Consider the following 24,794-nt stretch of genomic DNA (forward strand, 5'->3'; position numbering starts at 1 on the left):
TATCGAGAAAGGAGCGGAAAGCAGAAATATCAAAACTCATAGTCATGAAAGGATCTTTACACGATCCCAATGGACTCGGAGGTACACGTGCTCGGCGGGTTGACGTTTTCTTCCCTTTTCATGCAGTAACTCCCGAGTAAATCTTTCGTTCACTGTTCATTTTCTTTCTGCAAGATAGTACAAGATCTAGATGGAATATAAATGAAACATCTGTCCAAGTTCATCGCATTCGCTCTCTTAGCTCAATACAAGGACATATTCTGGTGCACGAGGCGATTCAACCAGACCTGATAATTTCTTCTTGTTCTATGGATGCGTCGGAATTGACGAGTAGTTCAATCAACGTACGCAAGCCGCCGTTATCCGCTTATTTTCTTCGCTCACCTACTCGATCACTCGTAGTCCAAGGCGAGAAGAATTCTTCATGCTGCGATGCAGCTGAAGTACACGTACGAGGCTTGTATGAAGGAACCTGTATCGACAACACAACTTGCTTCATTCTCCTCAAATCCGGAAGTCCATGGTCCTCGTATGGGTGCAGTTCAGATAGATTTCACAAATTCCACCCTACGCTCAAAGTGGAATCAGGCAGTCGTTGAGCTTCTAGCTGAAGTGGCGGAATCTACCCATCCAGACATAGGCGCAAAAATTGATTGGCGGAAACTCTTCGAAAGGAGGATCAATCGAATCGTCAGCGATGCTTCTCGCTTACGAAAAATGGACAACTCTGTCGAGACCAAACGCAAGAAATTTTCGAGGGCGGTATCACATCAGGTAAGAGTCGTTCAAAGCCGAGGACTATGATTCAATTTCTTTCAGAAACTTCAACGTCGAATTCGAACTGCCAGTATGATGCTGATTCACTACAAATCATTGGCATTTGAAGATGGTGTTCTTTTTTGGTCCTACATCCTCTGGTCCTTAGATTCCCTCGCTTCCACAGGCATGTCAGATGAAGAAACCGTCAGCGAGAAAGAGGGCAACAGTTCTTTCAGAGCTGTGGTGGACCCAGGTTCACGACACCCAGCGTTTCGCACTTTGTTCCGATATGTTGATGACGTTCCCTCCTTATATCCTAATCTCTTTACAAGATGTGGTAAAAAGCCACTCAAACGAGTCTTTGTACCATCAACGCTAATGATGTGTGCCCTGCGTTCGGACAATTCGGACAGCGATGATGACCTTTGCCCTACGAGGTTCGTCCATCGCATTTTGGTAATAACATGAAGGCTGATTGATTACTTACCGTCGCAGATTTCTTCCATATCTAGTGAAAAATGGTTACCACGTTTAGACCATCCTTCAAAAATTATCGTACTCTCGAGACTTACTGTACTATCAACACAATGATCATAATGTTAGTCTCCAGCTTGCCTGGTTGTGACACATACGGTGCGGAAACAGCAAGTTTCTCGCTGTCCGAGGTGCGATATTCAAATAGTCAAAGTGAGAGCAGACGAGGCCAGACAGTAGCCGTAAATCATAGAGTTTATTGCACAACCGGTACCATCGTAAGTCTTTTATTATGAGCGCGCCAAGTACTAAGTAACGTCTTCGCCTAGATCTCCCGGGCGCTAAGCAGGCGCCTCTACTTGCGGCAAAAACCAAACAGAGCCATTCATCATCTGTATTTCCAGCTCGTTACTCTTCATTCATCAATGTCAGAACTCGTAGAAATCGACCTCAAAGAGTTGAGATCCGGAAACAAGAGATCGCCTTCTTTCGACACGGAAGATAATCAGCTTCCACGTAAACGAATCAAACTACCAATATTTCTTTGTCGTCGGGATGTTGAAGCTACGAACAGCACTCCAAACCGATCTTGTGCGGGGACGAAGATAAACAAGGGTGGTGTTCTCGATGATGATCAAGAACATCTTGCTAATCGTATTCATGTAGTTTCGAATATCGAAGATGTTGCGCAGGATCCTTCTCAGGCCGCAAGACAATCAAATACAGACATCCACGCTGGCCTTGAAAGAGACGTTCTGAAGGCATGTACTATTTACGTGGATGTTTGGATGTCTCATGGGGAAAACACATCACCACTATTTTATGATATTGCAAAGAGTCTAGGAGCACAGGTATGCGTGTCGACTTCTCAAAATTTCGCTCCCAACTCTTGTCAGACTGTAAAGAGCATTGGGCCACTATGCACCCACATCGTGTACACATCAGGCAGTCAAAAAACTGTACAGAAGTACTTGTGCGTATACTCCTAGTCCATTCAATCTTAGTTAATATTTCCTGATTATAGTGCATTGAACGAAGAAAAGAGGCCCAAGGTCGTCGGAGCAGCATGGTTGAAGGATTGTAGGGATGCCGCCACTCATCTGGGGGAAGAACCTTACTTGGTTGACATGGAGGAACACCGTGTGTACAATATGGGCACCAAGCGGAAGACTACTAGTACTAGAGTGAGTACTTCCGGCTCCGATCGCATCTTACTTTGCTGATATGAATCACAGCGTCGACGCTTTACTTCCAAATTCTATGATGATAGTACTAAAGATGAAACAGCCACCTGCGTTGATTCATCGAATACCTGTAGGCGTTATAATGGTCGTAACACCACATTGGATTGATCTTTGCTTTCTGCTTGTTTATATTCAGTTGACGATACTATGTCTGTGTTGGAGATAGCACGGAACCGGATAAATATCGTATCTGATACTACTAGTACGAGTATCTCCCAACGCCAATGATTCTCATTAGATCGTGTCCAGTCGCTCAGTTTTTTTTTCCTCTATCCTGTATCATTGTTATATCATACCATATTCATCCTCAATGCTTTGTAGTGAGAATAGGAATGTACGCCATAACGCCACAGCGAAAGCAAGCGAGCCAAAAAAAATACTGGAAATGAAATAAATTCCGTACGATCTGCTTCGCGCGGCGCATCAGGCGGCCTTTCCTAGTTTTTCTTTCTGGAAGCGAAGCTTGAGTGGACTGTCAATCAGAGACTCGGTAAAGCGCGATTATCAAAGTTACTGGAATGCCAGTCGCCACGCGGAATCACTCGTACGATTGAGGGAATATCACCTGTCCTCACCTCAAAGGCTAGGCGATTATCAATTCCAACTGCCACTCAAATAGAGAACGTAGATCAATAAAAGTAATTTGAACAGTGTCTAAAGAAGCACACGACAATCCAGTAATTTCTGATCATAAAGAGGCTCGCTCTGCCTGTCGACACACGGAACGCTCCCTTTCCACCCCAGATTGCTGCTTCAGTGCGTGTCCATTAGGATAGAGGTGAAGGAGGTACTCTTCCCAGTTTCGTAGCGATGTTGTCAATCGCATTTCGAATAGTTATCGATGGGACGGGAGGTCTGTAGATATAAGCTCTGCACTTCGGGCACCGCCTCGTTCGACCAGAAATACTAGCTGCTTGTCGCTCATGATCAATGCATCGAGAACAGATCGTGTGTCCACATATTGCTCTAAGGATAAGATGTTTGTGAGAACGACGACGAAACAACTTGAGACGCACACTTGAGGATCCCAGGCAAGATTCCCACAACCGGAGCAGCAAAGTTCGCGTTCCTGCGTCAATTTAGTCATGCACAGTGTTTCCTGATATTTCTGGGAAGAGAAGGAAGCATGGAAGGGAACATGATAAGCAGGAGCCATGTCGGACGCGCCACCCACTCACCCTACGTTGTTCTTTTAACACGCTGATCTGATGCCTTCTTAGCTGAATTTCCTCTTTCTGAGCCTTGAAGATATGCTCCGACGTTGCATGCACGCTCTCCAACCCCTCCACAAGCTTGTCATTCCCGCCTTGTCTTTTAAGGTACTCCTCCCAGCTGGATGGAATTGCGGGGTATTCCTGGATGTCGACGAGAAGTTTAGTGGGCGCAGGGATAGTTGAAGCACAGCTAGAGGCATTATCATTGAAGACTGCGTTCATCGACGAAGACGTGGTATCCGAGATGGCTGAACTGGAAACCAAAGGAGCAGAGTCTAGATCTGTCGTGATAGGCAGCCTTCCACGCAAGACCATTTTCTGATACTGAGCGGTTAGACGACTCGCTGATCTAGTTGATCTCGTTGGTGAAGTACGTTGTGGACCCATGGGATTTCAATCGAGCTAGCTTTGACCTAGGGTTTATATATATATTCAAAGATAACCCTAGGGCAATGCCGGTTTGCTTTATGCTCATCACCATTTTCAATCAATGAAAGGGCAAAGGTTCAATATCACATAACGTTCAATCTCCATAATATCAATATTATCGCCAGATGGCATGCAAGTCCTTTTGCATGTCACGCCGCGCCACACCGCAAACTTCGACAAAGCCCTCCTAGTAATAATCTCTGAATCGCTTCTAACCACTATTCGCGGCACCATGCCTAAAACCCCACGTAAACCAAGACTTCACACTAGATACACCGCTCGACATATCGGCCGCCCTGCGAGAGGCAATATATCTAGAAGACGATTTCCTGCCTGCCTCCACTCTGCAACCTGTATGACACTATCTTCAGGCGCAGGATACGCTCTGGAGGTGGTTATGTCGGACATTACTGACCTCAAGCCTTACACGTATGTGCATATGCAAATATATCGTACTTTCAATCCACTAACCTGACATTCTTTGACTCAGAGATTGCGGGCCCATTCTTTGTATCGCTTGCTCGAGCGACCTTCGCCGTGGGGGTATCGAAGAAGCCAATATTGTGCTCATATATCTTGACGCATGTTCCACCCGTCGCGCGATGAAACTGGTACTAGTGAAGTCGGACATGTACAGTCTCCTGTGTACAAGCGACGAGCTGTGTGACGTATTAGCTCTTCCAACTCTTTGTCCGGAAGATATGGAGTGGTCCATCGAAAAAGTTGGTGCGACGACTCGACACGAGGCTCTGGGTCTTTCGAATGCTCATCCGGAAGATATGGAGTGGTCAATCTAGGCCCTTGACCAGTCTTCCATAAATACATAAACTAATACTTTAATCTACTTGCTGCACATATCCTAGCTCTATATCTCTGTTGCATCATACTAGTTCTCACTCTATATTATCTGAATCCTGCATGTACATGATCATGATCTGTTCTTTGAGCGCGTCGCGAAACGTACATCATAAAAAGCAAGTCACGATACCGATCACGGTGTCAAAACCATTTCCTGATTTAGATTCTCAGCTAGTCCGATCTTCCCTTCCGCCCAAATCAGCGAAGCCTTTCAAAATCTCAGTACTTCCGAATCTTCGACTTACAAGATGTACATGTACACTGTTCACGTCACAAAGCTCTCCACTGATATTACTGTAAGTCCTTGTACCTGCTACTTTCAAACGGCAATGGGTCAACACGCGGAACCGGTTTCGCATGATTCCCCTTTGTTATTTTCGTATACAGTCATATATACAAAGACGTACAACAGCAGCCTAGCAGGCCTAGGTATAAAAGGATCACTTTTTTCTTCAGAACAACTTTACATCCAACATGACACCCTCTCGCCGTCCCATGTCCCCGCGAGAACGCCAGTCCAAACGCTCTGGCTCCAGCTCACCCTATGCCTCCGCTCACTCGATGCTCACGCGGACTCGGGCTCGATATAATAATCGTGAGCTTGAACCGCCACTTGTTCCACCTTTGGCTCTCCTGCCTCCCGCATTGTCTTCGTCCACTCACTGCGACTCGCGCATCTCTCCGTCGCACGGTTCGTTCAGGCCTTCCGAACACTCGACGCTTGAGCTCGAGTCATCGCTCGATCTCCTGCCTCCCATAGCTTCTTCGACTACTCACATTCTTAGTGTCATTGATCATCATCATGGTGACATTGATTCCTTCGCGGATGCTATCAAGAGTATGGTTTTGGAAAGTCATAAAGCATTAGACCGATGTATCAGACAGGAAATTAGTACTCGAGACAGCCAAATCAAAGAAGAGCGAAGGTGGGCGGAGAAGAATACTGAACTTGCAAAGGAGCAGGACGCTCGAATGCATGAACTGGAGCTTCACTGTGAAAAGAAAGAGCTTGCTTCGCGGCAGACATTGGAGAAATGTCAGGTGCAGTTAGATGTGAGTGCACAGCATGCTTTACTGAATGTTTTTTAAAAAATCATGCATAGGTACTTCGACGCCGAATCAAGGACTCAAGGTCTGCCCGAGAACAAGAACATCGTTGCCCTATCTGCATTGACTTGGCCTGGAACCCTCACGTGTGCGTTGATGCTCTCCTTGTCGTTATACCTGGTATTCATCAACTCTTTTAGTTTGTCTTGTGGGCATATGTTCTGCGCAAGGTGCATCAGTCAAGTCAAGTTCACCGCACTCCAATCTTTGGAAATATGTCGATGTCCTATCTGCAGGGCTCGCATATCACAGAAGCCAGCGCCATCTCTGACTATTCGCCAGGGCGTTGAAAGCATCGCTAATGCTCAGGGGGTGATTTCCCCTCCTTTATACCGCCTTCAATGGCCAGTCCGGACATCCTGGCCTGTACGCTCGTGATAATCGCTCCGAGCTGCTAAATTTTCGGAAAACCGCCGGTGTTCACTACTTAGAGTACTGTACCTGCTCGTAATATTCAGATAATAATCATGGTCAATATATCTCAATTTCTACTCGTTAGCACTTCTACCAAGTCAATCTGGTATCTGACAAGCGCGGAGTTGCAGTTGTGAGAGAGTAATCTTGTCTAAAATCACTGCCATCCCCTTCATTAATGCCATTCACCGTCATAGCCACCTACCGCTCAGAGACACGGAAATTGGCTTTCCTGAATGTGATTCCTTTCCTTCATTCGACCAACTTTACCACCAGGTGTGTTTCTTCACCCCAGACAAGTGCCAGTAAGCTTATCTCTTCGTAAAGCTGTACAGGGTCTTCCCAATAAGCCATTCCATCATTCTTTCCAAGCTACTCTTTTCACCGGACGCCTCCGCTCGGGTGCTTCTATCCAGGGAAGTGCGCAATGCCGCAGAGTATGATCTCGCTGTCGCTCCCTTCAAGGGCAGAGCTTGGATGGGTCCGTCGCTAAGGGTTTCTGTTTCCGACGAAACTCTACATAAACTCCCATCCAGTCCTCAGCCTCAGGCTTCAAATCCACAGAAGCCGGTCGTTTCTAATCCATTCCCTGTCGTAGAACCATCTTTCGGTCAGATCTCTTACTCTCATATCCCCCTCCTCCCATTATCTTTTCGTCGAGGCCCTGCCCTCAGGAACCAATGGATGCAGGCAAGCCTGAAACAAATGATCCGCCTACTGTCCCGCAGCATGACATTGCTTCATGCTGCGCCATTGCACAAACTAGGAAGGATGTGACATTCCTATACCACTGAATCAAGCGCCCCACTCCGAAGATTCGATCCAGCTACCGAAGATACCGCTTCAGGTTCCGCCTTCTAACGTACCTGAATTGTCGTCAACTCTTTCCCTCCCTTCTGTGCCTATGTATCCGCCTCTTTGTCAGTACAATCTTTGTTGGCGCTGTGGTGTCATCAAACAGGGTCCTTGGTTCAATTGCTCGACATGCAACAACAAGCTGGTAGGTGTTACTTATATCTAATTCATTCGAACTCATCTCATATCATGCTTTAGTGCGTCACCTGCCTTGAGACTACGAGCATTAGTGATTGCTTTTTCGGAAGTCCTCATGTTTGGAAGAAGCAAACATGCAGTTACTGTGCCCCCAATTCCTCGCCTACTCTTACACCCTCTCCATTACAACCCACCTCCTGGGGCTCTGTTCCTTTGACATTTGGATCTCTTTCGCTTCCATCTGTTCCTGCAATCGCACCTGTACTTAGGGAGGATAGTGCATGCGAAGCGCTGCCGATTGCCGTGCACCCAGCTACACATCCATTGTTGAAACTTAAAGATGTTGGCACTGCTCTATCCACAGTATATTGCAACAACGTCGGTGAATCTCGACTGCCTGCCAATGATATCGCAACAAGCGCGTCAGGCTGCTCTCCTATCAAGGCTGCACCCGCCAGTCTTCGTGCGCCTTCACCCGCTGGTTCCTATGGATCCGGATGCTTGCGGAACCCCGCAGCTGGGACCTATGGTATACCTTCGCCTGAGGCTCAGCCTCCTTCACCCTTTTACTTTAGATCCGAATCTGCTCGCAGCCAAACGCCGGAAAGTGAAGTGGAAAATACTTCACTCCCTGCTCCTGCTCCCGTGCGCAACTTTTCACCCGTCCCTCCGCGGAGCCCCTCGCCTACCATGATGATACCTGGCGCTCTTCAATCTCCCGCCCATCGAATCTTTATCGTTGTCGACTATGTTGCGGACTTCTCCCCCTATTACTCTTCCCCCTATTTAAAGTAAGCCATTGGTTCATGAATCGATTCGTACCCCGTCTCCTCTTTGGAAACACACTCCCTATGCTAGGCCCCGTTCTCCGTTCGTTATTCCTGGAGAGTATATGTTTGAATCTCAACGCGCCCCTGCTCGTTCGCCTAGTCCAGAACATACCTGTGATTATCCGGTGATGGCTCCGTCTGGTGTAGATTATAACACGATATCTTTCCAGAATTCCCCCAGGAGATCAGACATTTGATGGACGACGAGCCTTCCTTCTCCCGTGACCTGCGTCGTTCCATGGTACAGTCAACTGGAAGTGGGATACCTGCTGAAGAGTCTTCTATTGTTGGTGAATGAGAACCTCTTCTTTCTCGACCGTCATCATCCAATTCTCTCTCGGAATCCGAACGTTCGGTACGTTCCCTGGCGTCTATCCTGAGTGGCATCAAAATTCCGGCGACCAATCCTTTCATCACTGCAATGGAAGCTAAGGAGGCTCTTATTGGTACACCCTCCGCCCCCGTGCCTCTGCAATGGCGGGAGCAGACCTTGGCCGGAAGGTACTAAACTTGTGTTCGTTGCTGGGGATATCGTTTGCAAAAAACAATACTACTATACAGCCGCAATCAGTTGGCGTCGTTCAACCTAACGAACAAATTGAGTTGTGGCCCACCGGAGAACTCAAAGCGCCTGAAAATCTAGGTCGCTATGTGGCGTACTACAGACTCAGATATGTCGAAGGAAACCTCTTTGGTCACAGCATCTGGCTCGAGTGAGTGGTTATAACAACAGACTATTGAATTTTGCAGCATGCTTATCGCCTCTTTTTCGTCAGTATCACCGTCTCCGAAGCTTTCCAACGAGACAGCCCAGAAATTCTAGCTTCCTCGGATTATTTATCGTCGTCTTCCATCGTAATTATGCCTACAGCTGCTCCCACTCCCTCTTCCGCTGTTGCAAACAGCGATGCGAACGGGAACGGTGCTCCTGAAGGACTGCACCGAAATTCGTCAATAAGTGACAGTCACAAATGCTTTGACCGCCGCCATGACTAGAGGCTTGCTGGTTCAAAGGAATATACATGTTGAATCCGAAATATCCAGGCATAACTCATGTATCGCCGACTCGTGAACTTCTTTCTCTTTCTCTCCGTTTGCCTTTGGCACCTCTCTATCTGGCTCCAAGTGGGTCAATGAAAAGCGGCGGACTCACGCCTTCGAGTCGGCGCAGGTATCGATACACCATCGACGGCTGTGGAGAACCGAAACGAAATACAGCATGGTATGCCTGGCGCCACTTTTCCTCCAGCTGACGGGCGCATAGTGGTGGATCGGGGTAGGAGGAACAGCATCGGTAGAGCCTATATCAGGGATTATAAGCTGTGACTTGACAAAAGGGAGGGTGTTCATTTTTCACCTTCTTCACGCTCTTTTTGGTCCTTGCGCGCGCTCAGTTGGAGACGGTACTAGATGCGTTGAGTTGAAGTCTTTTCTTCGGGGAATATCTAATTAACATCTACATCTTTCTTGTACAGCGATGGCGACACTGTCGTAGAGGACATCACCACTTATCGACAAGGTTCTTGACCACCTCAATTATGTGACTCCTACTCCTTCACTGCCTAAGTATTGTTTAACCTTTGATGACAGCTCAACCATACTACTTGGTGCTGCCACTACTGCGACTACGGCAACTACGGCAACTGTGGCAACTACCCCACTAACGCGAAAACTGCGACAACGGCTGCAACAACTCTTTAGCAAGGAGGAGTAGTCGATGCTGCAGGAACCACGAATACTGTCGATCCGAATGGGCCGACTCCATATACCTTGACTGGATCTACTTCAACGGCGGCGGCGAGCGGCGCTTCCCGGGTCTCCTTCTTGATCCATCGAAGGTGGCCGTTTGGTGATCTACAGAGCACGTCAGTTGCCTTTCATCCACTCAGTTTCTTGGCCCTCATAGAATATCATTCTACGTAGTGCCTCAAATTCAGCGCATTCGCAACACAGACACTAATGAACGCTAAACTGCTTGACCTCAAACGACTGGATCTTCATCGTAGGTGTCCAAGTTTTCATGGGGCTATTTCGCTAAATGTATTTTTTTTCGCGTGTAGGGCCCAAAGAATACGAAACGCACAAACCTGTAAAGGGCATCATCCACACAACGACCGCAATCCCAAAAGGTGTGATGTAAATCATTTCTTCTATACACGAAGGATTATCTTACGGATATTACGACGGGATTACTGGTCTCATACGTGAGCCCTGGCAAGGTGCGCAGAAGGGGGATTCCCAGGAGCAGTAAAAGGTGCTGGGAGAAGTTGTGAGTTTGTCCATCTACTACCCCTTCAATTGATCTTAAATAATTATTTGCTGTTGCTCCTAGTCATAACCGCGACAATGCGTCCCGCCGCTGGCATATCAACCGCATTATCAGACTCGCATGGAGGAACGGTTACAAGCTGTAGAGTCCAGTTCGGAGAACGAGAGGGTGAAAGTTGTGAAGAGATTCGAGGATCTGATGCAGAAGGAGAAAGTCATGGATAGAAAGAAAAATATTGCGAAAGCTGCGGAGGAGGTTATGTACTGTATAATCGGTTCCAGGGAACATAACTTAGATGGATGTTTCTACACAACAATCAGAAGATACAACGAGATTGAAAAACAAATCCAAAGTAGATACGATTGAAGATGCGCATTTTCGACAATTAATCAGATACTAATTTGCCTAACATTCTGGTCATGTCTGTGATTATGGTGAGCCAGTCATCGATGTATACCTCATTGTCATGATCATGACATTCTAAACCAACTCTCCACCATTTGAGGCAAGCAAGCAAGCCAACCCATGCATTTTTTCCATGCTTGTCAAGAGGAGACAAATCATGTCCAAACTCTTCGAAGGGCATTGGCAACCCATTCTTGTCCAACAATCGCCAATCAGGCTGAAGACTAGCCCACCAAGCCCATACATTCTCGACAAACTTTGGTGTGAAGAAGCCTTTCGTGTCGACTTTCGGTAGGGGTCGGGGTCGATTCTTCATCCAAGCTAACAAAACGGACGGCCGCTTTTCAGGTGAGAACCCAGCCAATTTGTGAGGATTGTGCCAGCCGGTCTTGCGTTCGTAGTCCATCCAGATTTGCAATAAGTCAAGATACTGAGGCTCAAATGCCATGTTCAGGTAATGGAAGGCTTCAAAAAACCACCCCGAAGTTGGTGCGTCAGCCGGATAGGAAAGAATGGAGGCTGAATACGAGGTTGATTTCAAGGAGTGGTTATTATCTGATTGGCCATCGATCGACAATGAATTGTCTTCTTGAGGAGTCGGAGAGAGATCAGGATGCTCTCGAGAAGCACCTTCGGAAACGATCTCCTGAAATACAGGTCAATATTATACAGTATAAAACAGGACAATGGTAGTCGCTGACCTGCTCAGGATTTGCCACGTCCCTGCGTTTTTCAAGATCGGCCAATTCATCTCGTAGAGAAATGACCTTGAAGAATACTCAGTGAACGGCCAGAATCAATGAGCTAATACAGCGCGTACCTCATGTAAAGAATTTTGCGCGACCGATTGATTGCACCCGCTCGATTCTCGAAGTTTAAGTATGACCTCCTCCAATTCCATGACCTCTAATTGGGTTTCCCGGTAATGGCGATAATAAAGATGCACATCTTCCTTGAGTGAAGCAACATCGTCCATTTCTTGATTCTAAACCTCGACCATAAGACGTGGTGTGAAAGTGGCATGTAATTAACATACGAGTATTCTCTCCATATCATCCTCTAGTTCTTTAACCCGAGCCTCGAGTTCGGCATTCCTTAGACGTAGAAGTTCGATTTCGTCTTCGTATCTTCCGTTCTGCATGATACGACGTACTTTCTATATGGAACAGACAAGGAGACATAGGATATAAATATTGACTTGCGGCATACGAGACTTACTGTATAAGAGAGATAATCCTCATCATATTCATCTTGATGGATGTTATTGCTCCAGGGAACAGCTCGTTTCAATTGTGAAGGCATGCGAGAGATCTTCGTTACGGGTGAGTTCAGGTGCGAATTTATAGCAAAATCAATGGTCATAGCTCGTCACTCGACGGTCTTTGCCAAAAATAGGCTCGAGAAGGAAATCTGAAGGAGTTGTGACCATTTGACAATTATCAACAATGAGGATACGATGTTAAAGAGAGTGATTATGATTACATAATTGTTCTGCAAGTAGACCTTGATCACCGCAACAACGAATTCCTCAAGGTGCATATCACCGCTTATATACTTCCTCGCTCTGATCAAAGTTAGTGAGATACGTGGGTGGGTAGGAGAGTTAAATTTTGTGCTCACCAAGTTGAGACAGATCACTTGGGAAGAACATAGCTCCCATCTTGCGACATGACCCAATAACCAACCAGTTTCAACGAATTCTAAATCACTAGAGAAAGTAGAAGAAACGGTCTTAGCTTGAAATCCCCGGTCCCAGAAACTTTGAAATGCATCAGGTGCTGTCTCGTTGAACGTGATTGGTAGACTTCTTCGTACTGCAAATCTAGTTTTTCCATCCTGCCTGAATATAAACTTGATTTGTCCCGCGACCCACTCAATTTGTTTATTTCCACCTGGATAAAAGCAGACGAAGGAGTTACCCTTCCCTGGGGCTGATGGAATTCCATAGTATTTTCCATGACCTGCATGGATTCGACTGAAACATTCAAGCTTTCTGGTACCAAGTAATGAGATCAGCTCCGAAGGTGTCTCAGTTTTGAATTGTGAAGGTTCGGAAATCTCCAAGACGTCGACCTCACATTCCTCCCAATGAGCATGTGTTCTGTTATCTTTGTTCAAGCCAAATGCCTTGTCAAGGAGCTGGCGTAGGACTTTCAACAGTGGTGGGCAATTAGGATGTAAAAGCCAACGGCGAAATGCAGAACCTTTACAAAAAGAGTGTAGTAATGTACTCTCGAATTCACCTATTGAACAAAATGAGATGAGACACCAGTACTAGAATGTGCAGTATCAAAAGTCGCACCAATTTTATGGTTGATTGTGATATTCCTCAATCGAGATATCAACCGCTCTCCAGGAAAACACCAGAAGTTATGTACCGGTCCAAAAAGATCCATATAGTCAAAGATATGGAAACTAACATGATGACTAGGAAGAATCCATCCAGGGAAATTGTGTTTTAGGCCGAGGATATGGCACCGTAGATATTCACGGAAGTTCAACCGATCTTGAAGTTGTAATCTATGCTTGGTCATTGTGATTAAAGCACAGGTAAGGTATAGCGAAGTGTCGAGGACTGAGCTCATATCCTTAGCATCAGATACTGCAATGGGCGAGTGAACCTGCCACATGCTCAACAGAGCCAGTGGTAGGAAGATAGCAAATAATCTCCGCCAGTTGTCTGCCTTTGGTGTCCCAGCTCTCGGAAGCCCTATATCCTCAGGAGGCTTGGAAATCCACGAAGGAACGGTCACCTCTTGTATTGCCTGTTTAATGCGTTTCAGAACAGCGGGTGAATCCACCGGTGTCCACGAGAGGGCATTAAATGGCTGTGTCATACGCTGCAAATATATGATCATGAACTCGGGGAGGAGGGAAGTAAAAATATGCACAATTTACCCAGTCGATCAATTGATGAATTAGAATCCGTTTGACTTCTCGTCTAGGTAGTTGCAAGGGGACTCGATTGAGATCTGCACAAACATATAGCAAAGCATCAATGCCTTCTGCATTCAAACCCTTGGCTAATTTCTCTCTCCCCACATTGCCGTCATCACACGGCGCCCAAAGAAGTTGATGAATATGACCTACACCAGTTGCGCAATGCCAGTTCATTTTCTTTGCCATATCTTGCATGATCTTTTTGCGTTCAACATCAGTTAGCATGTGACAAGCGACATTGCCATGAAAAGTGCGAGATAGGACAGGAGATGCCCACGATGCCCGGGGAGGAGTAATGTCAGTTGGTGTGAAGTGCGGCCAGACAAAAGCTTGATCTTCGTGAATGCCATTCAGGCGCTGCAAGAAATGTTAGAACTGTTCGTATTGTGGTGATGACTTACCTACCCATTCAATGAGTGTCTCTACCATGTCATCTTTAGTGATATCGCCCTTCGTAACTAACGCCTTTTTCGCAATTTCATCTGAAATTTGGGCGGGAAACACCATGAGGTCATTACAGACATACAATAAAACCCCCCACTTCTTGCTCTTCAACCTCGATCGTAGGTGAGTTTGCGTTAACTCTGTAAAAGGTCGCGGTGAAGAGAGATGATGATGTATATCAGTCAATTCTCGTTTATAGGCATTGATTTCGACTAGAAGGCTTGACATCCGTTGGTGGCGAAGTTGACGCAAATCGTTTGAAAGGTGATCCCACTCCAGTACTGCAGTCACAAGATCATCGTCAACTGCATCTATGGGCAATATAGGGGCGGAATTCACGAGAGATAATGGAGGAGGGGGGGTGAATTGGTAGAAATGTGCTATTGAGGATACCGGTGTTGTATTTTTGTTCTTAGGCTCCTTGGTGCTGCAAGGGTTGTCTAGGCGCAGGGCATCGCAGAAAAAGTTTCCAAAAATGTTCTTTAGAGCATGCATTGGATCAATGGACACTTGTTTTGAGGGACTAAAGTAAGGCAATCGCCAGAATTCTGAGGATCGCACCCCATAAAGATGCTCTATCTTTTCGCGTTCAGCACGACTCTCTGCATCTCGCCATTTCTCTGCGCCTGCACGGAGGTACTCGTCATCGATAGCCTCCCAGTGCTCGTAATCCACTGAACTTAGGTAAGCTTTGTGCCATGTTTGACAGGTCGCGCAGTAGGTATGTGAACCAATGTCCACTAAACCAGCAAAGGGATGTGATGCTTTAGCATCCATAGAAATATTGGCCAGAACTACTCGATGTGTGCGTTCGTATGGTGTTTCTTGGCCATCCGACAAAGCACATTGGATACCCCTGGTGTACGCAACTAATACCTCATCTATGAGTGGTCGTAAATAATGGTTGTAAGCGCCCGCCCTAGCATCGGGTTCTCGAGGACCCTGTATGACTCCAGGGATGTAGACGTAAGCCTGATCCTCCCTTATTTCTAAGGGAAGGTTGAGGCAGCTCATCGACATTATTCCTGTGGAGTTGTGTTTTCCACCATGCAGATTTCCCTCAATATTGAAGAAGTCAGCATGGAGCTTGAAGAACCAACGGCCTTCCTTCCCCCTCTCGCGTACAAAGAATTTTCCATCGGGTCCCTTTAGCTCGAAATAGAACCGGCCATCGCAGGCATTTCCTTTGTCTTCTGGAGGATGATCATCCGAAACCTGCTCGCAAAATACATCGCTATACTGTGCGATTCCCGGGAGAGCAACGAAGCGACCGAACCAGTCTAAGAACGAGTAAAACTCGAAACTTTTCACGGGTTTTCCGCTATCCCGCAGTAAAGATTCATTGCAGGGTTCTGCAAGGGCCATTGGGCGATGCGTGCACTTTAAGGGATACGTCGGCTTAGTAGAGTTGTCAGCGAAGGTGGGTAGATGTGTATAGCTGCACTTTGGACAAACTGCATATACAGTCGTCTCAACATCGAGATTAAACCTCCGCTCCAGTTGTCGGATATCTTCGGGTATGTCAGAGAGAGTTTTCCTTTGGAGTTCTGTAGTTCCCCCCGGATGTAGCAGTCCATAACTCATGCCAAAAATTTTGATTCCTTTGAGTATAAAACTAGAGACCGTGCGACCGATACCCTCCAAAAGCCGGAGCGTCAACACCAATGTATAAGCAATCAATGTCGCTGTTGTATATGTAGAAGAAATATCAAATGCAGCCACATCTGCGGAATGACTTAAGACATTGTTATTCTCGAAATGCGATCACGACGTACCATTGTCCACTCTCAATGGACTATTGTCCGGATATGATTCTCGCCAACTCAGAACCAGCTTCCTAACCTCGTCAAGGACCGCGTTTGCCTCTGAAACTTCCAGTTGAACCGCGTCACGTTTTGCTCCTTTCCTCAAGTCTGATGATGTGGCTTGTACCGCACGCTCTGCCCTTCCAACTACGTTCTGGATAACAGTCGGTTCCGATTCTGATGATAATCCCTGAAGTGCTGATAGATGATTCCGCATGTCTCTTTGAAGCGATTGTATCCGAATCGAGGCATCAATGACTGAACGATGTCTTAGTCGAGGATCCTTGAAAACGTCTGCTAGAGCACTGTCATTATCACTCTGAGAAAAAGTACTGTCGATCTATACGCAAATCAAATATTAGGGTCCGGTGTGAAGTGATGAAAGCAATCCCTCACGGTCGTCTGTGCGGTAGCAACAACTGTCTCCAAAATCGACGAGTCAAGCGGGGTAAAGTCCAGAGAGTCTCTGTTCAAGATGACTTGAGCCATGATTGACAAACCATAGTCTTCGCTGGGATGGTTTTGAGATGGCGAAACGCCTGAAATGGACACTGAACCTGAAGCGACCTGGAATGAGGAGTTCAAGTCTGTCTCTGCCCCAGAACCTGGACTGGTGTCGTTGCCATATATCTCCGGGTCGTTCCGCCGATGAAGAAGTCCAGAATCTGGACAAGCTGCGGGATTCATATCAATTGTAGAGCTCATACTTGCGTCGGAATTAGGAGAACAGTCATTGCTGGCCAGGATCTCAGAGTTTTTCTGTAGAAAGTTGCGGAACGCAAGTCGTTGACCAGTACGAGACCTTAGGTGGTTGTTTGAGGCCGACAAATACGAAGAATGAGAGGGAGGATCGGAATCTATGGAGTGGGAAAGATTATCTTTACTTTATGGGAAAGATTATCTTTCTCTTGTGGGAAATACAATTTTTCTCTCACGATCAATAGAACATTGATCAAACGGGAAACTTTTTGTTTTTTTTTACGTGAAATCTGATCAATATCCTCGGGGAAAAGTATTTAATTACTTAGGGGAAATCAGCGATTTCTCCCCAACATTTCCCTTTATATTTCCCGGCCGGGAAAAGCTGGGCCGTCACCTGTGATTATATCAATCCGAGAACAAAATTTCGAAGATAATTTCAGCTCATATCCACTACAAGCCCTCCTCAGAACATAGCCTTTCTGCGAGTGCTTCCCCCATCTGTCGAATCTTCGCAATAGGGGATTCCATCATCTTAGTTGCACGTTCCCATTCAACGTTCCTTCGCTGTGCAACTGCCAGCTTCAGCTCTTCCTGTTTTGCTTTTTCCTCTCGTTTGTCCCTCTTTAAAGCAAGCTCATAGTTCTTATACTCCATTTCTCTTGCCACCTTGTTTTTGTCCTGGATTGCTCCAACAGCATCTGCGAGGAATTTATCGCGAGTGATTTCTTCTTCGTCATCACTGAGGCGATTTCTTTTTGTCTTCTTCTTCTTTTTCTTCCGCTTCTTCTCCTCGTCGTCACTACTGCTTTCGGGCTCGGAAATGCTGGATGTAGAGTTCATATTTTGGCCACGTACAACACTACTATCATCATGGGCTCTAAAATAGATGTGTTATTAATGCAAGAGAGAACAGAAGTCATAGGGCGCACACTTTATCCAAGAGCTCGAAGATCTTCGAAGCTTCAAATGCATCGAGGACCCTCTCCGAAAACTTGGCTTTCCCCCGTCTCGCTATTCGCTCCTTGCTTTTATCATCCTCACCACGATCTGCATCACCATCGCCTCCACCTGTATGCTCCTGGCGCTCACGAACAGCCTTGTATTTCTCCCACAATGCTTTCCATGCATTTGAGAGTTGTGTAGCGGTGTATTTGGTCTTGAAAATGTCCGAGGCAGCCTGGAAAGCAGTACGTCAACTCAGCAATACTGATAGATGGATGAACACTCACATTAATCATCAGGGCACCCTGTCGCAACTTAAAATTCTTCCATCGTTCGGGACGAGTGAGATATTCCACCAGTAAAACCTTGTCTTCCTCTGAAACTCCAGACTTCTTTTCATCACCAGGATCCTTCAAGACTGCTGCTTTCATGTCCTCTGGTGAGAGCATCTCCATTTCTACATCCGAGTCGCCACCGTCTCTACGGTTTGTTGACCCAGATTTACTCCCTGTTCCCAGGGGTTTTTTTCGTTTCGTTTTCTTCTCCTTCTTGTCAATGTCGCATTCACCCGTCGTTGTTTTCTTCCTCTCTTCATCAAATTTCGGAAGCTCTGCAACTGTCTGATCATTCTCCTTCTGAGCTACAGGTACTGTTGGATGGTGCAGTGTGTTGATATTGAAAGACTGATCATTGTGGTCCTGCTGATTCCACCAATCATCAGACCAGTGTTCTGGCTGGTGAAGTTGACGATGGGATTGGAATGTGGAGGGCATGTTATCTCGAGGAGGGTTTGGTAGATACGCTCCACTTCGAAATGGTGTCGAAAAATTGTAAAGATATGTTTCGGACAGTGCACTGCAGGCAGAGCTTGGAGGAGGTTGTGTGGGACTGGGTCGAAGTGACTGGTAGTGCTGTGTTGGTACTATAGGTTGCCCATATTGGTGTCTGTCACTTTGCTGTCCCTGCTGAGGCGTTGTAGGGATAACATGGCCCTCTGTCCTTGCTACTGCTTGCTCTGCAAGAAGTTCCAAAGCATTCATCGCTAGTTCATAGAACAAAAGTTTTCCGAGGGTACCGCAATTACACAAGCGAAGCTTAGCGACGTCAAGATATATTGCTTTTAAAATTTCACTCGAAAAAAAAACTCTTAATTGAGTTGGACTAGTAAACAGGTAAAAAAAAAAACGTTCGGCTTAAATACGTCTCGCGAGATGCGACGGAGATGCGATGGAGATGCTATCATCTATGGCCTAAATTTGTTTCTCAGTGGAAACTATATTGATCCCTCGCGCATTTTTAAGCAAGTTGCAGTCTTGCAGAGCATTCGATAACAACGCGAAGAGACTCGAATTTTTCAGAATTTTTCTTATTCAGGAGTGAACGCAGGAATCGCAATAACAGCTTTAGCAGCCGTGTTGCCGGGTTGCCGATCAGTGCCGGGCGGTTATTTACTGTAACATCGCGTTCTGGTAGGTTCTAAGTCCTCTAGATCTTCCATGTACATACATACAGAGGCAGAACATGCTGCAATGCAGCGGAAAACGAACACTCAAAGCGTATTAGAAAAACACAGCACTGATCGGCAACGCGGCAACTAAAGCTGTTGCCAAACAACCCCAAACGGGTATTGCGACCTGACGTCATTCAATGCGCGCCCGACAATTCAATATCCTTTCTTTCAATTCTTCCACCATCTTCCTTTCAGATCATTGTATCTTAATATTTTGTAGGCCCTAATACGCGGTTTATTCTTGAGCTTACCTGCCTGTTGGGATGCTTGGGATAATCGGTGTTGCTCGCTGTGGGCGGGCATGCTCTGGCACTGGATCTTTTTCTAGACTTTCTACGCGACTTTCGCATATTCTTTCCCCCAAGCAGACCATTCCTCGTCTTCTCAACCAAGTTTCGACTCGGAGCGTTTCTCAATATGTACCGCAGCCAAATATAAAGACCTTCGCGACACAGCTTGGTATTCAATGTGGACTTCACCCTTGGTCACAACCTGGAATGACTGCACATTTAATATCTGCTAGACTACAGAATCGATCGGTTCATTCTCGTCGTTCGTTTGCTACCGATGCCAGCAGCGGCAGTCCGAATCCAGATCCCAACTCGACCTCATCTACTCCTCCTCCACGTCGCCGCACTCTCTTCCGCCGGCTCTTCATATTCTCCAAATACACGCTCTATCTATCTCTGACCTCCGTCGTCGGTCTTGTCGTCCTTACTTCCTTCCTGTTCATCCACGACCTGTTCACCTATACTTCCCGACACGTCGACCGTGTACCTATGAACCCATTGGCACTCCATCTCGAACGTGGCGGTCCGAAAAACCTCCCTATCGCTCGTGTTCTAGTCGACGATGACGAGGACGAGGACATGCATCGCATTGCGAGGGACAAACCTCGTTTGGTCGTTGTAGGAGGCGGTTGGGGTGCCATGGGCGTGTTACAGACACTACATCTCGGAGATTATCATGTTACTGTCGTGTCCAACGAGACGTTTACCACATTCACACCGCTCTTGCCTTCTGCTGCAGTAGGAACCGTACAAATCAGGAGTCTTATTGAGCCAATTAGGAAGATCGTGGCCAGGCTAAGAGGTCATTTCGTCAACGGGAAGGCGGTCGATGTTGATTTTGGGCAGAGGTTGATTGAGATTGAATGTGTCGGGAACGGAGAAAGGGTTTACATTCCGTGGGTACCAACTTTCTATCTTGTTGATTGAAATCACTCATGGCTTCTCACATAGCTACGACAAGTTAATCATAGCAGTCGGTTCGACGTCGAGTACACACGGCGTCCCAGGCTTGGAACATTGTTTTCAACTCAAAACCATTGCTGACGCGCAGGCCATTAGAAGAAGGGTCATGGACAACTTTGAGATCGCCTCTCTCCCCACTACCTCTCCCTCTGAACGAAAACGCCTTTTGAGCTTCGTTGTATGTGGCGGTGGACCGACCGGTGTTGAGACTGCAGCGGAGATATTTGACTTTTGTCAGGAGGACATCATGAATTACGTATGTGTCCAGCTTTTTTATTGAACAATGTTGCTCGCCTAACGAAACTTCCACCAGTTCCCGAAAATTTGTCGTGAGGAAGTATCGATCCATGTCATCCAGTCGAGGGGGCATATCCTGAACACAGTGAGGGTCTTTATATACGTTGTTCTTCGCCCGCTAGTTGTGTTATTCGTCTATGCACCTTTTTTTTTCTTCCAGATTCCCTTTCTCACACATTGCTTATACTCCAGTACTCGGAAGCGATTTCACAATATGCCGAAGACAAATTCAAGAGGGATGGGGTTAACCTAATTACGAATGCAAGGTAGGTCCTGCCGTTTCCGACCAACTCAACTTTTTTTTTCAAATTCCTTGCAACTTTCACATCTTTCCTCAATCTCAGAGTCGCCGCTGTTACTCCAGAACATGTCATATACACGTCCAAAAACGAAGACGGGAAAATGGAACAACATACGATTCCAACGAATTTTACGCTTTGGTCAACTGGTATTGCGATGAACCCGTTTGCGAAGAGGGTGACGCAACTTTTGCCTAATCAGGTGATGATTGCTGTGTCTCAATAAACCCAATCATCTCACCGGCCTCTTCCCCCTTCCTGGCCAAACTGACAGTTCCACAAAAAGGCCATCGAGGTCGATGCGCATTTGAGGGTGAAGGGTACACCACAAGGCACAGTCTATGCTGTTGGTGATGCTGCTACGGTTAGTTCTGTTTTTTGTCGCCTTAACGCATCGTGCACTGAACTTTGATTCTCTCAACTTCCTCCCCGAATCTATTCTGAACGGACCTTTTGGATGATGGTTGGGACTCACCCCGTTATGGAATATCGTTCACAGATCGAAACCTCACTTGTTAGCCACTTCCTCGAGTTCGTTGAGGAAGCGGATCAAAATAAAGACGGGAAGATCGATTTTGATGAATGGGAGGTTATGGGTGGGGTTTTTCCCATAAATCTTTCCTGATTTATTCCTACATTGCTAACATTGAACTTGTCTGATAGTTAATAGAATAAAACAAAAGATCCCAATGGCTGAAGATCATGTTAGCAAGGTGCGTGTTGTATATCTCTGTTTTTTGTTCCCTGGCTCATCTTCTCCTGCTTCTTTGTATACCTTTTGGCTCTGTCATGCTCTTAAATCAACTTTATCCCGACATTTGGTCGTGCCCTCTCCCGTGACATACCCCGTTAGGCCCGTGAAATATTCACAATGTACGACGTTAACGGGGACAATGCCCTTGAGCTGAACGAGCTCGTAAAGCTATTGGAGGATTTGGGAAATAAAATTACTAGTCTGCCTGCTGTGCGTCCATCTTTCATAACAACTGCCCATGGATGGTTTGAAAATTATTCTTTCTATCTCAATTCTTGTTTTCTTCTCCTTTCGGCCTTGTCTTATTGTTTGAACCTTTTTCGCACTTCTTAGACTGCTCAAGTTGCTTCACAACAAGGAAAATATATCGGGAAAAAGCTCAACAAGTTAGCCAGACGGATGGAACGACAAGAACAAGAACAAAAGATGGAGACCACGCAGCCGTCTGCTGGATCTGCCACTGCCAATACTTCTTCTGAATCTGCCAGAAACCTGATTCTCATCCCTGACGAAGCCATCTCTGCTCCCTTCCGATACTTCCACCTTGGGTCCCTCGCGTACATTGGGAACGCTGCAGTGTTCGATTTAGGCAAATACTCTTTCATGGGTGGTCTAGCGGCGATGTACGCCTGGCGAAGTGTTTATTGGAACGAGCAGGTGTCGGTGCGGACGAGGGCATTGTTAATGATTGATTGGATTGTCAGGTGAGCCTTCCTCTTGAGACCAGTCCTTGCGTTCTTTTCACTTAGTGTGTCTTTGAATCTACTTCGCAGGGGTGTATGGGGCAGAGATCTGTCGAGGCTCTAGATTTTCGGCATCTCTTGTGTGTTTACCAAGATATCCGAAGTGAAAAGTATGAAAATTCTGTGGGAGTTTAGGAGAAAGGACTACATAAATTGTGTATTATGGTTATGCTTTGATTATTATCACTTAATCTCACTATACCATAGTATTGTTATGCATCGGAGTAGAGTCGCGAACGGACGCGAAATATTAGAGCATTGGGACCAAATTCTTGCATTAGTATGTGCGTTGTGAATCTAGGATACAGATGTCGCTCTGTTATGTATTTGCTGAAGTAGGGTCGATGTTCAAACGCAACGATAATAAGCCTTGTTAGCAGTGGGCAAGTTCCTTGATTACTCATGATACACTAGTACTACTATGTACGCATGGAACTATCATTAGTGGTACTAGCAGATTAGTATTTAAACAAAGATCAAGGCAAACAACCTTGGCGGACTACTACCCGCTCTTTGGATCCTTTCCGCGCTCCTCCTTGAACGGCACGCTGAGTCTCACATGATCCTCATCAGCTTCATCGACCTCCACTTGGAGCGGACTAACCGACTGGTGATTGACTGATTTTGTGTCCAAGCTCGTAAGTGTCTCCTGTAAAGATTCATCGAGTTTCGATATTTCGCCATCAGCATTATCCATCATGTCCTCGAGCTGCGCTATCTCCTCCTTGAGTCCAATCGCGGACATACTGTGTTCGACGGAATCCGGATCAACTTCATTGTCGGATATTGAGGATGATACATCCAGCATCCCCTTATCCCATGCTTGACTAGCCTCTTTGAACTCTGGAGACCTCTCCTCGATCTCTTTTAGGAGATAGTTCACCTCCGCAATCTTCTCGTCTTCTGCCGTCTTCTCTGATGATTCAGCCATCTCTACAGATTTTGTCGTATATTCTGGGTGTGAGTTCTGCGGGTTCTCCTCCCATATCTCTGTATGCTCCGGAATGTAACCTAGAAACTTTTCGAGCTCGGGAATCACATCACGATCGCGGGCAAAAATTCGTTGAAGTGCCGCGGATCCCTCCGGAGAGTGTTCGATGTGCTCGAAAGTGAGTGTGTCTGGCGTAGCAAGGAGTTCTACGAGTAGCGGCTCGGTCAATTGTTGGATTTGTTCAGAGGAGGAATCCTCAGATTTCGGTAGCGATATCTTGAACAGCGTAGGTTCGCCGTGATATTCGAGTAAATAGAATTCACTAGGCCTTTCAACGACAGCGAAGACAAACGACTTGAACTCCCTCCTCCCCTCTTCTTCTTCTCCCTCGCCCTGATTCAAAGCCAGGTCAGGGGTGGAATAAACGATAGGTCTCGTCTCCCCTCTGATTCCAAAATGAATATTGAAAATGGTCTCGATTTGCGGTAGCATGAGATATTGAGGCGATGTCCAGTATAACGAGAGAAGCATGTCCCAACAGTCCCAGTCAGCCGACCAGCCAAACGGAACGGGCACTTTAGGAGGGGGCCAAACTTGTTTGGCGCGGTCAAGGATTGACAGAATGGTCTGAGCCTAGATGAATTTATAGTGAAGGGAGATGAACTATGAGTTGGGCTTCACAGTAGCAGTACTCACTGTATATAAGTCCATCCCATCGACCTCTGCTTTTTTTGATGAGTCTGTTTTTGAAGGTTCTTCTGGTTCGGTGTTTCCAGAAGTGTACTGACGGCGAATCGGGGGATTGAGGCTGGCATTTCACATACTATAGGTAAATCTCTTGATACTCAGGATAAAATGAGGGGCTTACTTGTTCTGAGATGTAATACATGTTGAATCAAAGCTATTTAGTCGACCATGGAGTCCACTACGACAAAAACCGCGTCGTCCATGAGAATTTGCCTGTGTACAGAGTAGATGACAGGAGGGCAAAGTTGGTCTGGATGAGTGTGTAGCTTTTATTGAAGAAGACAGTGTCCTCAAGGATGTTCGTCGTTCAATAACAATGAGAAAACGGCGGACGGGACGTGAGGAAAGCATTTTAAGCGCTCGACGCGTCTGGCAGAATTTCTACCGGCCCGCACATAGCCGCACGCGTCCTCGATCCATTGTTTGCGTTC

The 24,794-nt window shown here is 46.4% G+C and overlaps 12 protein-coding genes across 12 annotated transcripts; 6 read left to right on the plus strand and 6 right to left on the minus strand.

Moving 5' to 3' along the window:
• Nucleotides 1-308: 308 nt before the first annotated feature.
• On the plus strand, nucleotides 309-1,294 carry C8R40DRAFT_1172483 (uncharacterized protein; the record flags this gene model as incomplete). Its single annotated transcript, XM_046231860.1, has 4 exons — nucleotides 309-344; nucleotides 403-774; nucleotides 820-1,196; nucleotides 1,255-1,294. 4 exons carry the CDS (start codon nucleotides 309-311, stop codon nucleotides 1,292-1,294), a joined length of 825 nt encoding a protein of 274 aa, XP_046084780.1.
• Nucleotides 1,295-1,985: 691 nt separating this feature from the next.
• On the plus strand, nucleotides 1,986-2,363 carry C8R40DRAFT_1007921 (uncharacterized protein; the record flags this gene model as incomplete). Its single annotated transcript, XM_046222821.1, has 3 exons — nucleotides 1,986-2,084; nucleotides 2,130-2,206; nucleotides 2,258-2,363. Coding segments are annotated over 3 exons (282 nt in total), but the record flags the coding sequence as incomplete, so codon positions are not given.
• A 949-nt stretch (nucleotides 2,364-3,312) lies between these two features.
• C8R40DRAFT_1070885 (uncharacterized protein) lies at nucleotides 3,313-4,006 on the minus strand (the record flags this gene model as incomplete). The annotated part of the gene is made up of 2 exons (XM_046226280.1): nucleotides 3,313-3,585; nucleotides 3,656-4,006. The coding sequence occupies 2 exons, from the start codon at nucleotides 4,004-4,006 to the stop codon at nucleotides 3,313-3,315; spliced, it is 624 nt and encodes a 207-aa protein (XP_046084782.1).
• Nucleotides 4,007-4,352: 346 nt separating this feature from the next.
• On the plus strand, nucleotides 4,353-4,917 carry C8R40DRAFT_1172486 (uncharacterized protein; the record flags this gene model as incomplete). The annotated part of the gene is made up of 2 exons (XM_046231861.1): nucleotides 4,353-4,549; nucleotides 4,611-4,917. The coding sequence occupies 2 exons, from the start codon at nucleotides 4,353-4,355 to the stop codon at nucleotides 4,915-4,917; spliced, it is 504 nt and encodes a 167-aa protein (XP_046084783.1).
• Nucleotides 4,918-5,452: 535 nt separating this feature from the next.
• Nucleotides 5,453-6,375, plus strand: C8R40DRAFT_1172487 (uncharacterized protein; the record flags this gene model as incomplete). The annotated part of the gene is made up of 3 exons (XM_046231862.1): nucleotides 5,453-6,031; nucleotides 6,082-6,171; nucleotides 6,226-6,375. The coding sequence occupies 3 exons, from the start codon at nucleotides 5,453-5,455 to the stop codon at nucleotides 6,373-6,375; spliced, it is 819 nt and encodes a 272-aa protein (XP_046084784.1).
• A 302-nt stretch (nucleotides 6,376-6,677) lies between these two features.
• C8R40DRAFT_1172488 (uncharacterized protein) lies at nucleotides 6,678-9,318 on the plus strand (the record flags this gene model as incomplete). The annotated part of the gene is made up of 10 exons (XM_046231863.1): nucleotides 6,678-6,775; nucleotides 6,835-7,109; nucleotides 7,190-7,272; nucleotides 7,326-7,499; nucleotides 7,553-8,283; nucleotides 8,351-8,447; nucleotides 8,504-8,612; nucleotides 8,756-8,823; nucleotides 8,884-9,035; nucleotides 9,099-9,318. The coding sequence occupies 10 exons, from the start codon at nucleotides 6,678-6,680 to the stop codon at nucleotides 9,316-9,318; spliced, it is 2,007 nt and encodes a 668-aa protein (XP_046084785.1).
• A 1,763-nt stretch (nucleotides 9,319-11,081) lies between these two features.
• On the minus strand, nucleotides 11,082-11,474 carry C8R40DRAFT_1005255 (uncharacterized protein; the record flags this gene model as incomplete). The annotated part of the gene is made up of 1 exon (XM_046222796.1): nucleotides 11,082-11,474. A coding segment is annotated over one exon (393 nt), but the record flags the coding sequence as incomplete, so codon positions are not given.
• Nucleotides 11,475-13,894: 2,420 nt separating this feature from the next.
• Nucleotides 13,895-14,491, minus strand: C8R40DRAFT_1007423 (uncharacterized protein; the record flags this gene model as incomplete). The annotated part of the gene is made up of 2 exons (XM_046222816.1): nucleotides 13,895-14,293; nucleotides 14,342-14,491. Coding segments are annotated over 2 exons (549 nt in total), but the record flags the coding sequence as incomplete, so codon positions are not given.
• A 1,653-nt stretch (nucleotides 14,492-16,144) lies between these two features.
• On the minus strand, nucleotides 16,145-16,674 carry C8R40DRAFT_1070888 (uncharacterized protein; the record flags this gene model as incomplete). The annotated part of the gene is made up of 2 exons (XM_046226281.1): nucleotides 16,145-16,525; nucleotides 16,582-16,674. 2 exons carry the CDS (start codon nucleotides 16,672-16,674, stop codon nucleotides 16,145-16,147), a joined length of 474 nt encoding a protein of 157 aa, XP_046084788.1.
• Nucleotides 16,675-17,337: 663 nt separating this feature from the next.
• Nucleotides 17,338-18,869, minus strand: C8R40DRAFT_1070889 (uncharacterized protein; the record flags this gene model as incomplete). Its single annotated transcript, XM_046226282.1, has 3 exons — nucleotides 17,338-17,764; nucleotides 17,817-18,064; nucleotides 18,117-18,869. 3 exons carry the CDS (start codon nucleotides 18,867-18,869, stop codon nucleotides 17,338-17,340), a joined length of 1,428 nt encoding a protein of 475 aa, XP_046084789.1.
• A 967-nt stretch (nucleotides 18,870-19,836) lies between these two features.
• C8R40DRAFT_1273175 (nucleotide-binding domain-containing protein) lies at nucleotides 19,837-22,963 on the plus strand (the record flags this gene model as incomplete). Its single annotated transcript, XM_046234085.1, has 12 exons — nucleotides 19,837-19,891; nucleotides 19,934-20,525; nucleotides 20,581-20,848; nucleotides 20,906-21,022; nucleotides 21,082-21,155; nucleotides 21,234-21,390; nucleotides 21,463-21,552; nucleotides 21,688-21,784; nucleotides 21,852-21,901; nucleotides 22,042-22,152; nucleotides 22,276-22,646; nucleotides 22,716-22,963. 12 exons carry the CDS (start codon nucleotides 19,837-19,839, stop codon nucleotides 22,747-22,749), a joined length of 2,016 nt encoding a protein of 671 aa, XP_046084790.1. The 3' UTR covers nucleotides 22,750-22,963.
• Nucleotides 22,964-23,019: 56 nt separating this feature from the next.
• On the minus strand, nucleotides 23,020-24,707 carry C8R40DRAFT_1266269 (uncharacterized protein). The gene is made up of 3 exons (XM_046233931.1): nucleotides 24,485-24,707; nucleotides 24,313-24,424; nucleotides 23,020-24,249 (listed from the first exon to the last, which is right to left on the minus strand). The coding sequence occupies exons 2-3, from the start codon at nucleotides 24,325-24,327 to the stop codon at nucleotides 23,188-23,190; spliced, it is 1,077 nt and encodes a 358-aa protein (XP_046084791.1). The 5' UTR covers nucleotides 24,328-24,424; nucleotides 24,485-24,707; the 3' UTR covers nucleotides 23,020-23,187.
• Nucleotides 24,708-24,794: the final 87 nt, after the last annotated feature.

The sequence above is a fragment of the Lentinula edodes genome (genome assembly GCF_021015755.1).
Source record: "Lentinula edodes strain Le(Bin) 0899 ss11 chromosome Unknown C8R40scaffold_25, whole genome shotgun sequence".
Lineage (NCBI taxonomy): Eukaryota > Fungi > Basidiomycota > Agaricomycetes > Agaricales > Omphalotaceae > Lentinula > Lentinula edodes.